The 13,603-nt window shown below is 42.5% G+C and overlaps 1 protein-coding gene across 2 annotated transcripts in view; it reads left to right on the forward strand.

The window, feature by feature from the left end:
- The window catches only part of THSD4 (thrombospondin type 1 domain containing 4), a gene marked incomplete at its 5' end in the record, with an annotated part of 540,083 nt that overhangs the window by 335,158 nt on the left and 191,322 nt on the right, over nt 1-13,603 (forward strand). The window contains one exon of one of the 2 annotated variants that reach the window (XM_082861411.1): nt 8,494-8,565. The exons of the other annotated variant lie outside the window; for it this stretch is intronic. Coding sequence (XP_082717537.1) covers nt 8,494-8,565 — 72 coding nt within the window. Of the gene's footprint in view, nt 1-8,493; nt 8,566-13,603 lie in introns of those variants that run through there. 2 annotated transcript variants of the gene reach the window in all.

Genomic DNA, 13,603 nt, shown 5'->3' on the forward strand with positions numbered 1-13,603 from the left:
AATTGCTGGATCATGTGGTAATTCTACATTTAACTTTATAGTGCAGCTGCCAGATTGTTTTCCAAAGCAGCTGCGCCATTTTACATTTACCTCCAGTAGTGTATGAGGGTTTTGATTTTTTCCGCATCCTCACCGACATTTGTTATTACCTGTATTTCTGATTAGCCGGTAAGAAGTGGTGTCTTATTGTAGTTTGGATTTGCATTTCCCTGATGACTAATGATGTTGACCATCTTTTCATGTGCTTATTGGCCATTTGTATATTTTGGGGGGGAAAATGTCTGTTCAAGTCCTTTGCCTACTTTATAATTGGGTTGTGTTTTTTTTGTTATTAAGTTTAGGAATATTTTATATATTCTGGATATAAGTCCCGTATCAGATATACGATTTGTAAATATTTTCACCCAACCTGTGGTTTGTGTTTATCATGAGCAGCACAAAAGTCTTCAATTTCAATGAAGTCTCACTTATTTCCTCCTTTGTCACTTGTGTTTTTGGTGTCTTATCTAAGAAACTGTCACCTAACCCAAGGTCATGAAGTTGCGCCTGTGTTTCTTCTAGGAGTTTTACAGTTTTAGCTCTTACACTTAGATCTATATATTAGTGTCTATGGCTGCTGTAAACTCACACAAACAGGAGCTCAAAATAACGCAAATTGATTTTCATACAGTTCTGGAGGTCAGAAGTCTGAAATGGGTCTCACTAGGCTAAAATCAAGGTGTTAGCAGGCTGCATTCCTTGTGGAGGTGCTAGAGAAGAATTCCTATTTTGTTCCCTTTTCCACCGTCTAGAGACTGTCCACATTCATTGGCTCATGGCTCCCTTTTATCTTCAAAGCCAGCAATGGCAAGTTGAGTTCTTCTCACACCAAATTACAGTCAGCCCTCAGTATTCATTGGTTCTGCATCTGTGAATTCAACCAACTGAAGATAGAAAATATTTGGGGAAAAAAATTCCAGAAAGTTCCAAAAAAGCAAAACTGGAATTTGCCACATGCCAGTAACTATTTACATAGCATTTACATTGTATTAGGTGTTATAAGTAATCTAGAGATGATTTAAAGTATACAGGAGGATGTGCATAGGTTATATGCAAATACTATGCCATTTTATATGAGGGACTTGTGCATCCACAGATTTTGGTATCCACGGGGTTCTGGAACCAGTCCTCCCAGGATACCGAGGGAAGGACAACTGTACTCTTGATTTCCTCTTCTGCCTCACTTTTCCACATTTAAGGAACTTTATGATTACACTGGGCCCACCTGGATAGTCAAGATACTATTCCTATTTTAAAGTAATCTGATTAGCCACCTTAATTCCATTTGTTATCTTAATTACCCTCTGCCATGTAATGCAACGTATTCGAAGATTCTGAAGATTAGAACATGGACATCTTTGAGGGACTATTATTCTGCCTGTCATAGACTGTAATCCATCTTGGGTTAATTTTTGTGTGTGGTGTGTGGTAGAGGTCCAGCTTCAATCTTCTGCCTGTGGACATCTAGTTATCCCAGCACTATTTGTTGAGAAGACTCTTCTTCCATTTAAGTGGCCTACTTTTGTCTTCAAACAATATAATATCAAAATGTACCCCTATCAATAAATATATGACATAGTTACTTTAAATGATTGGATGGGATTTCACTTTTTGGATATACCTTACTTTATTTAGCAACTTCGCTATTGGACATTGCTTTTAGCCTTTCCCTATTAAAATAGACATTATCTGATTTATGGGTTTTTAAAAATATATTATGGACACAAACCCTTTTCCTTTGTGGATGTTGTAAATTACCTTTGAAATTGGTCACTTCTTTTCACCATCCTGGTTTAAGCTCTTATCCCTCAGCTGGACTCCAGCCAGAATCTTCTCACTGGTCTCCCAGCCTCCACTGTTGCCTCTCTTCAGCCCTTTCTCTGTAAACAGAGTAACCTTTGCAAAATGCAATTCTAGTCATGTAACTGCTGCCTCTGCTTTTAAAACAGATTCTCATTAAAAAAAGGATGGAACTCTTTATCGTGGCTCCTCCCTTTGTCTTCAGCCTAATCTGATGCTGTGCTCCCACTCGCCCACTCTCTCTGCATCCACACCTGCTTCCTCTCAGGTCCTTGTGAAAGCCATTGTTGCTCCTGTCACAAGCCAATCTCCCTAATGAGGACAAGCCTCTTATATCACCACATATCTTTTCTTTGCAGCCCTTTTCACGTTGCAATTTTTAATTTACTTATTGGGTTTCATTAATGTTGGCCTCCTGCACCAGACAGCAAGCTCCACAAAGATAGGAACTGAGTCTGCTTTTGCTGATCCCTGTCTCTCCAAGTCCCAGCACATGATAAGTACTGATATTTTAAGTTATTTACTAGTGAAATACATTTTCTACTGTGTATTTGACTTTAAATTATGTTAATGGTATGTACATTTTTGATTTACAAAATCTTAAAAGTACATATAAATCTTTCTTCTATGATTCCTGCCTTTGTTAGAACTATGCTTAAAAGTCCTCCCCCACTCCAAGAATACAGAAATATTGACCTTTTTTTTTTTTTTACTGCTTTCAAACTTCTGTTGTTTGCATTGAAATCTTCAATCTACCTGCAGTTTATTTTTAGCATATGGTATAATTTATGGAAATAACTATTTACTTCCCAAATAGCCATTTTCCTAACACTTTTCCATCCTTTCCTTGCAGATCTGTAGTGATTCATTGCTTGCACCCTAAATCCTTTTCCATGTGTAGTTATGTAAATAATGTCTATTCTTACACTGGTAGTATTTGCCACTGTTTTCATTATTATAGCTTTATGCTATGTTTTAGTATCTGACAGTCACATTTTCTAAGAAAATATGTTTTTAATAAAATAATACTTTCAAGTTATACAATTTGAATTCAGGTTACTAGACAGCGAACTGTTGGGTAGAGCAACACACATCCTTGAGCCCCACCCCCAGAGTCTCTGAGTCAGTAGGTCTGGAGTGGGGCCCAAGTATTTACATCTCTAGCAAGTTCCTGATGATGGTGATGCTGCTGGTCCAGGGACCACAATTTGAGAACCTCTGCCTTAGGGTAAATAATTGAAATAAAGAATGTGGTCAACATGAGAATGGTCTTGATGTCTGCATTCATTCCCTGGTGTCCTCTCAGACTTAGGATGAGCCTACCCCCTGTACTTTGTGTGAGCATCTCCCTGACCGTGTCTCTGGCCCTGCTCCTGCCTCAAATTCAAAGGCGAGCCAAGAAGCATAGCCCTCCTTTCAGGGACCCTGTAAGGCGCTCAGCCGAATAGCACAGGTGCCCTACTGGTTACAGGAGTCGGGCTTTGGCCCCTCATGAGCAGAAACTAGAGAAAGGGAAGGACCTGTGACTCCCTTTGCGGGGGAGCGTCTCATGATTTTCCTTATGTTTAAGGGGAATAGAGCTGAGAACTCCCCTTTGCTTTCCGCATTCCCACTTCCTTGGCTATTTAATGGCTCCATGGTCCACACAAAGGGAGAGTTAATTACTAACATCTGCTCCCGGACCAATAGCCAACTTCTTGACAAAGATTTTGTTTCCACCTAGTCCATACAATGTAAGCATATTTAAGGAAATCAAAGTAGTTTGACCTGTTTAGCCGTATAGTATATACCTCTGTGGAGAAAGTGGCATCTTACTTCTTCCTTCATAAAGGGATGGACATTCTTTGCAGGAAGTAAAATGGCCTTAAAGGTGCTATTTGCATGTTTTCCCTGTTTTTTGTTACTCATATTTCTCCCACTCACTTATATTTTCTCTATCTAGGTCACACAAAAGTTAGGTTGGAAATTGTCTCCATTTCCTGGAGGGATTCAGTTTCTGGAAATTTCTCCTTTTCATTTTTTACTTCGTAGTATCTAAAATGTGCCATTAGAAGACCTCTCCTCCCATCACAAGCAGACGAGAGTTTCCTATAGGACACTTTCTTGCATTCATTCCCTAATTCAATGCACACTGAATGAGGCAACGTGTGGAGCCATGGGAACACAGAAAGATACATCTCCTGTCATCAAGGCCTCACTCTCGACTGATGAAGGCAGATACATTAGCTAACAATTACAATAAATATTGCACTGGAGGAAATCAGAGGATGCCTGGGGACAAAGGCCCAGGGCACTGCCCTCAGCTTGGTGGGGAGCCCGTCAAGGCATAACTCCCAGGAAGGGTGACATTTAAGTGAATCATTGATGGAGGGGGTTTGTGTATGTATTTATTTATTTCTATTATTAACTGTTATTATTACCTCATTTTTATTTACTTTTGGAATAGCAATACACTCGCATGTTTGACAATTCAGTTAATATGAAAGGGATATAGAAGTGCTGCCCCACAGAAATACGTGATTTAAAATTTTTCTGGTAGCTGCATTTTAAAAAGCAAAACAAAACAAGTTGTGTAATACCATACTTTATTTAAATCAACATATATAAAATTATCATTCCAACATCTAATCAGCAAAAAAACGTATTAGTGAGATATCTTACATTCTTTTTTCATACCAGGTCTTCCCACTGGACAAAGTATAGTTTACATTTATAACACATCACAATTTGGAAAAGCCACATTTCAAGGGCTCAATAACCACACGTGACTAAGTGGCTACATAGTCATAAGTTTCAACCCCATTTCTGCCCTGAAGCTACTGAGTTCCCCTCCCTAGAAGCAGGCACTGTGGGCAGCCTCAGGTGTGTTCTTCTGCAGATAGTTATTATGTCTACCAGCAATTATAAACACATATTCACAAATAATAGGATAATAATTACACAGTTGTGCATCCTACTTTTTTTCACTGAGTAAATCTTGAAGATGTTTCATTATATGGGACGCAAGCTCAATCTCTTTCCTGCTGCCGAGTATCCTATTTTTCATTTAGTCCTTATCGATGGGCATGTAGGTGGTTTCCAGTATTCGGTGCTTATTTGAGCTGGATTTTCAGAGGCAGAGGGCCACAGGTACTAACCCACTGAGGATGAGGGAATGATTTTCTAGAGAGACTGTCATGAAGGAAGGCACGGGGCACAGGGACACATGGCATTTAGGGATAATTTCTTGTGGCTCACGACATCTGGACGGTGGAGTGTGTGTGAACAGAAAAGAGGATGAGGAAGCTGGAAGGGCAGGAAGAGACCAGATTATAAACAGCCTCGCCAGTGTCATATTAAGGAGTTTGGACTTCATCCATAATGGAGAGTAATCAAAAGGTTTTCAGAAGCAGGGAAGAATTAATAGATGATTGAATTAATAAATAAATGGGGCAGGAGGGAGCAGTCTTCCATACGGATGAGTTCTGATTAATAGATGTAGATGGGAAACAGAAAATAGCCATTTAGAGGACTACAGTAATAACTGCTGCAGGCAAGATCTACCTATGAATATTCAAATTAGTGGATGAAACTTTGAGAAACAGAATACTTGCATAGCCTCAAAGTATTTCCCCCAAAATATGTATTAATTATTGTGATGGTTTTAACGTTCAAAGGACATTGGGGGAAAACTGGGGAAATAAGACTGAAGTCTTTATTTTAGTTAATATCATTGTACCAGTGTGAATGTCTTAGTTTTCGTAAAGGTACCATAGCCATTTAAGATGTTAACATTAGAAGGAGCTGGGTGAAGATATACCATGATACTCTGTGCTATCTTTGCAAACGTTCTATAAATATAAAATTATTTCAAAATAAAAGTTTAGAAAAAAAGAATCAGGGCAGTGACATGATTAGATTCACATTTTAGAAGAATCCCAGTGGTTGCAGTGGGGAAGAAGTTTGGAAGGGGAAAGACTAGAGTAGGGAGGTTACAAGGTCTTGCTACAAAAAGTCAGGAAGGGATAGTGGAGGCCCAAATGGGGGCAGAGGCATCAGGAATCTGGGGCAATGGACAGATTGGAGAGAGCTCTAGAAGGAAACTCAATCAGATCTGGTGATGGTTTGGTAAGGAAGTACGAGAACTCAAGATAATACCCGGGGGCTTCCCTGGTGCAATGGGGAGCGATGGGGAGCGGCAGATTAAGCTTCGCTCGCTAGCCCGCTGCTCATCTCCTGCTGGGCGGCCCGGTTCCTAACTGGGGGTTGGGGACCCCTGATCTATACAGTGGAATATTATTCAACCTTAAAAAGGAATGAAGTTGTGATGCATCCTACAACACGGATGAAACTTGAAAATATCATGCTAAGTAAAATGTCAGATACGAAAGGACAAATATATGATTCCACTTAGTTGAGCAGCCGAGAGCAGTCCAATTCATAAAGACAGAAAGGTGAATAAAGGTTACCCGGAGTCGGGAGGAGGGAGAATTGAGGAGTTATTATTTACTGAATACAGAGTTTCTGTTTGGGATGATGAAAAAGTTCTGGAAACGGATAGTGGTGATGGTGGTACAACATTGTGAATATACTAAAATGCCTCTGAATTATACACTTAAAAATGGTTAAAGTGGTAACATTTTATGCTGTGTGTATTTTACCACAATATTAAAAAAAAAAAAAATAGAAGGCCATGGTTAATGCTGCAAAGAAGCCAAATAAGATAAGCTCTGAAGAATTATCCTTTGCAGTCTGTGCCATGGAGGCCATTGGTGTTATTTCCAGAGCACTTGCAGTGGAGAAAAGGTGTTAAAGATCAGATTGCAGTGGGTTGAAGGACGATTGGGAAGCGTGTGGACCAGGCATTGGCAAACTCTGGCCAAATCTGGCCCGCTACCTGTTTCTGTAAATAAAGTTGTCCCGGAACACAGCCCACCCCTTCCTGTATGTATTGCCTTCGGTTGCTCTTGTGCTACCCCAGCAGAGCTGAGTTGCTGCCACAGAACGCATGTGATCTGCAAAGCTGCAAATACTTATTATCTGGCCCTTTACAGAAAGCTCCCCAACCCCCGGACTAGACAAGACCCCTGGTCTTTCAAGAAGTTTGGTTTTCTTAGACAATTCCTGCGTTTCTGGTGAGGTTATTGAGTAGATGACAGTGCCCCTTCAGTCACCTAGCGTAACAGACCCCATGCTAAGCAATAATAGTAATGAATAAGAAAGAGAAAGCAGAGGAGGAAGGGGAAGAGAAGAAGTTCATTCCTTCCTTTCTCTAACGAGATATTATCTTCACCATTACCTTCTGTCTCTTACAGCCCTGGAAAAAGGGATTGAAAGTCCCTTCACCCAACCGCCAAAAAAACTCCCCACTAGTATATTGTCACATGACTGGTGATAATAAACGTTCCGAAGTGGCTACAAACTGCAGTTTCGTTTAAAGTTTCCTCATTAATGCAAGAAGGTGCCCACCACCTGAGGTTTTTCAAGTGTTTATTAATTTACTTTCTGGCACTGAGTGCCAATACTTATTCAGATCAAAGAGAAAGCCGATGTCTTTAGCACTTACTGTGTATCCGGAACTATGCCGAGTTTTGTGCCTAGGTGACCTCACTGATAATCATCAAAACCCAGCAGATGGCCTTTCCCCATTTGACTTGTGGAACGGCTGAGGCTCACTGTAAGCTTTAGCATGACCTGCTCCCCAGCCTGCTCCTGTGCTCCCTCTGTCCATAAGCCCCACTTTGATGGTCAATGTGATTCTGCCCAGAGGTATGGCTCTAAAACCATCCTGCTTTCATGCACTCTGCCAGTGTCATCTAATACCTGGGTTTCACTTGTTCCCACCTTACCATTTATTTTTATATCGTCTGCAATAATTCCTCAAGCTCTTGGTTAGACACAGAGACCCAGTGAGGCGGCAGGAGGGGGTTATAGTGGCTTCCTCAGTTCCCATCTATTCATGTCCTGGTGATCGGCACGTAAACACATAGCAGTCAAACGCATAGTGGGACTTCTTTCCTCTTCGAGGCTGCCCTTGATAGCACAGCCTGTGACTGCCTAGATTTCTGCTGCCATCAAATCAGAACTAAAAGGGAACTCGGAGGTCATCGACCCAACCCTTGACTGTACCACTGAGAAAACCAGCCGAGGAGCAGAGAGGGTTAGCAACTTATCCAGGCACACACAGCTTGTCAGTAGCAGATCCTGGACTAGGAAGGCCCCAGTTGTTCCAGCTCCCAGCCTAGGGCTTATCCTGCTTCAGTTCACTGCCTCCTGCCTGCCTCAGTTGATGAAGCAGGGGCCGTCTGCCTGCCTGTGGAGTGCTTACCTTGGAGCCCTTTTCATGAATGAGACCAGATGCGGAACCCCACATTGATCATTTCTGTCCCTCCCCTTTCTGCTTTCGGTTAAAGGCAGCCCCCCAGCTCCCAGCTGGCTCCTGTCCCCTCCCCCAGCTGGGAGAAGTTATTACATGAAGAGATCAGCTTACCAGTTTTCTTCCGAGCAGAGGCTGAGCTCGGAGCTCCGGGTAGTACAGTGAGGGAGAGCCGAGGGAAGCAGCGCGGTGCCTAGCGGAACTCCGGGGCTGGAATCCCGAGACACAAGTGCATCTGCTAGCTGTTAGCACTTGGCAGACGGACTTCTCCTCTAGGGTAGTTCTAACGTTGGGTAATAATGTTTGTCAGCTACCTGATATTAACATTGCTCCACGTTCAAACAGCAGTGTTAGCAAGACCTGGGGGAGAGGTAAGCCAAATAAAATATCTTGTCAGAAGTTGTATTTTCGTCAGCATTATATTTCCTCTTCTATCTACCAAGAGGGATCAAGGAAGGGGTTTTTATGGTGTGTAAAGAGTCATGCTTGATTTTGCTTTTTTAGGCTTGCCTTGCCTTTTCTTACAGGAAGACTTCTTTTCTTCTTGAAAAATCCTGTAATTTCTAAAATCTTCTTCTGGTACAGCTGCCACACCAGGGCATGGGCATGGTCTTGGTGACAGATGCCTGGAGCATGTACGTTTCTAGTTCTGCTGTTGCAAAAAAAAAAAAAAAATGTACATGTCAGATTCCAGTAGAGACTATTACCTGTTGCGAATTTTTCTCCAGTATTGCATATGCATGCTAGAGGGTGCATACTAGAGGAATTGCTTTTCTTTGCTGCTTTTGCATTACATTTTCCTCCTTTTTTGCTTTGATGTGCTTGGGAAAAAAACTGTGTTTAACTTTGTATCATAGGTTTGAAGAAGGGTAGTGATACATAACAGGGCTCAGAGTGTCCCAGCTCTACTGATCTACCATAGAAGGGAGGCATGTTTAAGACCCATGAGGATGATTTATTCTTATTGGTTTAGCTCATATGTTTGCTGGATACATTTTTGAACATCATAAATGCCTGTAGGAGCCAGTTTTTGACACAGCGATTGGAAGGGATGATCATATGGGCTGGAGAGGGAAGCATGTAGGTGTATCCACCCTCACCTGCAAATAAGCCTGCAACAAATTTACCTCGTTCACTGCTTTTACTCCTTATTCTGATGAAAAGTCTTGGAGACTGATGGCTGAGTAATGAAAGGACAGCCTTTTTCCTGAATCTATCTTCCTCTTTGAAAAGCCAAGTGAAAAGTGTATCTCCTAGAAAGGCCACTGGGCCACTTCACAGCTCTGCCTTTTGTTAGCATTGTGGGGATGGAGCAGGCTCTGAAAGCCTCCTGTAATGACTTTCCCTTTTCTAAGAGGAGTGGGAGTGAGCTGCTCCCAAATCCGGGCTGCAAGGCAAGCTATGGTTGCAGCAGGCTCTTTACTCTGTTCAAAGCAGACATGGTACAGAGGCATGCAGCAATGGGTCATTTGTTCTAGGCTTTTAGCCTATTAGTTACCCATGTCTTCTGCTCTGCAGATATTTTCTGGGCCTGTTGGGTGGGGGGAGGCGGGGTCTTGAATGGGAGCTGGAGGAACTGAATGGGTTAGTGATGCGGAGGCAGAAAGCAGACCATTACCCTCTAGTTGCAGTTGAAGTTCGCAACTTCCCTGTTGATTTTTTAGTGGAGTAAATGACAAATGGGCCGGCCTGACTCAGCCTGGAGCACTTAAGCATGTGAGAGGAGAGCTCATATGGAAAATATTTCTATCACCGCTGCATACGCATATGGTCTGGGGAGACCCCCATACAGAGCAAATCACAGCGCTCCAACAGCCCCTCAGTGGCGTGCCAATTACTCTTATTAACAGCGGGGCCAAGGGCAGGCTCCAGTTACCTGCACACAGCTGGCTCCCAGGGAAGGCCACTCTGCAATGCGTGTGCTTCAAGCCTTGTGTCACATGCGGTGAGGCCAGTGGCTCTGTTTCACTTTACAGTCAGCACAACAGATGAAAACTTCAAGGGGATTACACGGGCTCATCCAAATCTTGACTGTTCAGGCGGCACTTAGCACTCAGGAGAGGAAGGCAGAACTTCTGTCTTTTGAATTAAAGTGTGTGTGTGTGTGTGTGTGTGTGTGTGTGTGTGTGTGTGTGCGCGCGCGCTTAATACTCAGAAAAGCCAATCAGAGGTGATGAATGCCTGCTGTCTCTTCCTTTGTTCTACCCTGCTATGCTAAATAAAGACCCTCCTGTGCCTTTTCCTCTTTTCTTTCTAGTTTACCTTCCTTCTGTGTGTGTGTGTGTGTGTGTGTGCGTGCACACACACGTGTGTGTGTGTGTGTGTGTGTGTGTGTGCCGCTGCAAAGCCTTGGCTCCATAACTACTCTGCTCCTAGAAAACCGTACAATTAAGATTCCTTTCCCCTTGTTGGAAATGAAACGATGAGGAAGAACATGAGTATGAACTGCTCCCCTTCCCTCCTTAAAAAGAATGTCGTTTATATGGAGCTTTGGAGAATGTGGCATTTCTTTATAAGAGCCTCTTTTTTTATAACCAGGTTACTTACAAAACGCACCCGTAAACATGTGGTGTCACCCAGATTTTCATTTTCTCGGCCAGCCGGTTTTCTTGCAGGTTTTAATTACCTTCCCTTTAGATGTTTATGAAAACACATGAGGAAAAAGAAGGAAGGGGAAGAGAGTGTCATACACCTCGTGGTGTTTGACTGGCTGTGTTCTCAGTGTGGATGGACGCCAAGCAGCAAACTCTGACCAGGAGCTCACAGACTCGGTTTTCTAGGGTGTGAGGTCCTTCCAGATAACCAGGGGCTGACAGGTGGTGGGAAGAAGGGGTGAGATTCAAAGCAAGTCTTATTTAGCGTCCTGTTGCTGGCACTGTTGCGTTGGTGACTGTCAACCACGGACAGAACAACCCAGTATGGGGTCGGTGCATGGGTTGGAGAACAAACACAGAGAACGACTGTTCCCTCTTTCATTTTCTGGTTGCAGGAGCATTAAACTAAGAACGCTGAGGCCCCTAGAATGCTTTTGCCTTTGTCACAATAGGACAGCATTGATGTTCACTTGTACAGACTGTGTGCATCCCTTGAAAGAATGTAAAGGACCGTGAATCAGGCTGGACCTTGGGTGCATTTTTCAGTGTGGGAAGCATGCCAGGATCCAGTTTCTTTGCAGGATGCAAGAGAATGGTGTGTGGGGATGTGTGTGTACATTTCCTGAACTTGGACTTACCTTCTCAGATAAGACCAATGCGATACAGTTATATGTGCAGAGGGGGTGGCAGAGGCAACTGGAAACCTGTATAGTTGGTACACTGTGGTGAGACAGATTCCTAGAAGTGAGCCAAAAAGACGTTTATTTTAATTTTGATGAAGCAATTTGGCAAAACGTATCAAAATTAAAAATAAATCTCTCAGCTGCTAACAGGTACGGGCTATCTTTTGTGGTGATGAAAATGTTTCCGAGTTAGTGGTAACGGTTGCACAATCTTGTGATTGTACTGAATCGTACCTTTTAAAAGAGCAAATTTGATGGCATGTGAATAATATCTCAACTTACTTAATTAAAAATAAGAAGTATCTCTTTGACGCAGCTTTTCCATTTCTAAGACTTTATCAAATAGGTCTACTCTGAATGTGCAAAATGCCCTCTAAACCATTTTCCACTGTGTAGCTGTTACAACAACCTAAATGCCCGTCAGTGGGGGACAGATGCACCCAAAGTCCAGCCTGACTCTCAGTCCTTTACATTCTTTCCGGGGATGCACACAGCCTGTGCAAGTGGACACCAATGCTGTCCTGTTGTGCCAAGGGCAAGGGCATTCTAGGGACCTAGAGTGGACCTAGCATTAAACCTCTTAGTTTAATGCTCCTGCAGCCAGAAAATGAAAGAAGGAGTAGCCCTTCTCTGTTTGTTTTCAAACCCGTGCACCGACCCCATACTGGGTTGTTCTGTCCTTGGTTGACAATCATCACCAAGGTGTTCAGAAAGAATGGGGTAGCTCTACACGCACTGATATGAAATGACCACCAGGATATGTAGTTAGGTAAGAAAAGAACAACGTGTATAAAATGCTATGATTTTTGTGAAATGTGTTAACATATTTGTCCATCCTCTCTCTGGAAGGATATATGAGAAAATGAGGGGAAAAATAGAGTGGCTGGGGAAGGAGAGCCGGTGGGACTTATGACTTACTATATACCTTTGGTACCTTTTGAATTGTGTGCAGTGAGCATGTCTTATCAGTTAAAAAATAATAATGAAATGCTTGATGTAATAATAAGTCACTTAGTAATAAAATATGTGATATAATAGATAACATCCTCAACAATTGCTCATAGCAGGTGTCAAGGTGAAGTGTTTATGACTTAATAGGCTTAACACAGGTTCAGCTCAATGAAGTGATTCCTTGAGGGCTAAAATGATGTTCTTTACGTGGCGCATTCATTCAGTTAACACCTACTTAAAACCCCGGTTTTCTCATTTTACAATGAGGATAACAACAGTAGCTATTTTAAGGGTGGTTGGAAGGATTACCACCAAGCAACAGACTCACAGATATGGAGGACAGACTAGTGGTTACCAGTGGGGACAAAGAACGGAGAGGGGCAAGATAGAGGCATAGGATTTAGAGGTTCCAACTACTATGCCTAAATAAATAAGCTATAGGGATATATTGTAGAGCACAGGGAATGTAGCCTATAACTATAAATGGGGTATAACCTTAAAAAATTGTGAATTACTGTGTTGTACACCTGAAATTTATATAATATTGTAAATCAACTAGACCTCAATTTAAGCTATAGGGATATATTGTAGAGCACAGGGAATGTAGCCTATAACTATAAATGGGGTATAACCTTAAAAAATTGTGAATTACTGTGTTGTACACCTGAAATTTATATAATATTGTAAATCAACTAGACCTCAATTTAAAAAAAAAGATTTTTAAAATGTGATAATAGGGCTTCCCTGGTGGCGCAGTGGTTGAGAGCCCGCCTGCCGATGCAGGGGACACGGGTTCGTGCGCCGGTCCGGGAGGATCCCACATGCCGTGGAGCGTCTGGGCCCGTGAGCCGTGGCCGCTGAGCCTGCGCGTCCGGAGCCTGTGCTCCGCAATGGGAGAGGCCCCAGCAGTGAGAGGCCCGCGTACCGCAAAAAAAAACAAACAAAACAAAACAAACAAACAAATAGAAATTGTGATAATATGTGTACAGCTCTTAGCTTGGTGTGTCAGGCACAGAGTAAACAGCACTTATTGGCTATTACTACAATTACTATTGCAAATGCTACCAGAGTGTGCCACCTCAGTGCTGAAAAGAGGAAGGTAAAAAAATAAGGTCTTTGTCTTTGATGAGCTTATACTTTAAAAGGGGCACAGGGGCTTCCCTGGTGGCGCAGTGGATGAG

This window comes from Leucopleurus acutus, assembly GCF_964270905.1.
Source record: "Leucopleurus acutus genome assembly, chromosome: 1".
NCBI classification, from domain to species: domain Eukaryota; kingdom Metazoa; phylum Chordata; class Mammalia; order Artiodactyla; family Delphinidae; genus Leucopleurus; species Leucopleurus acutus.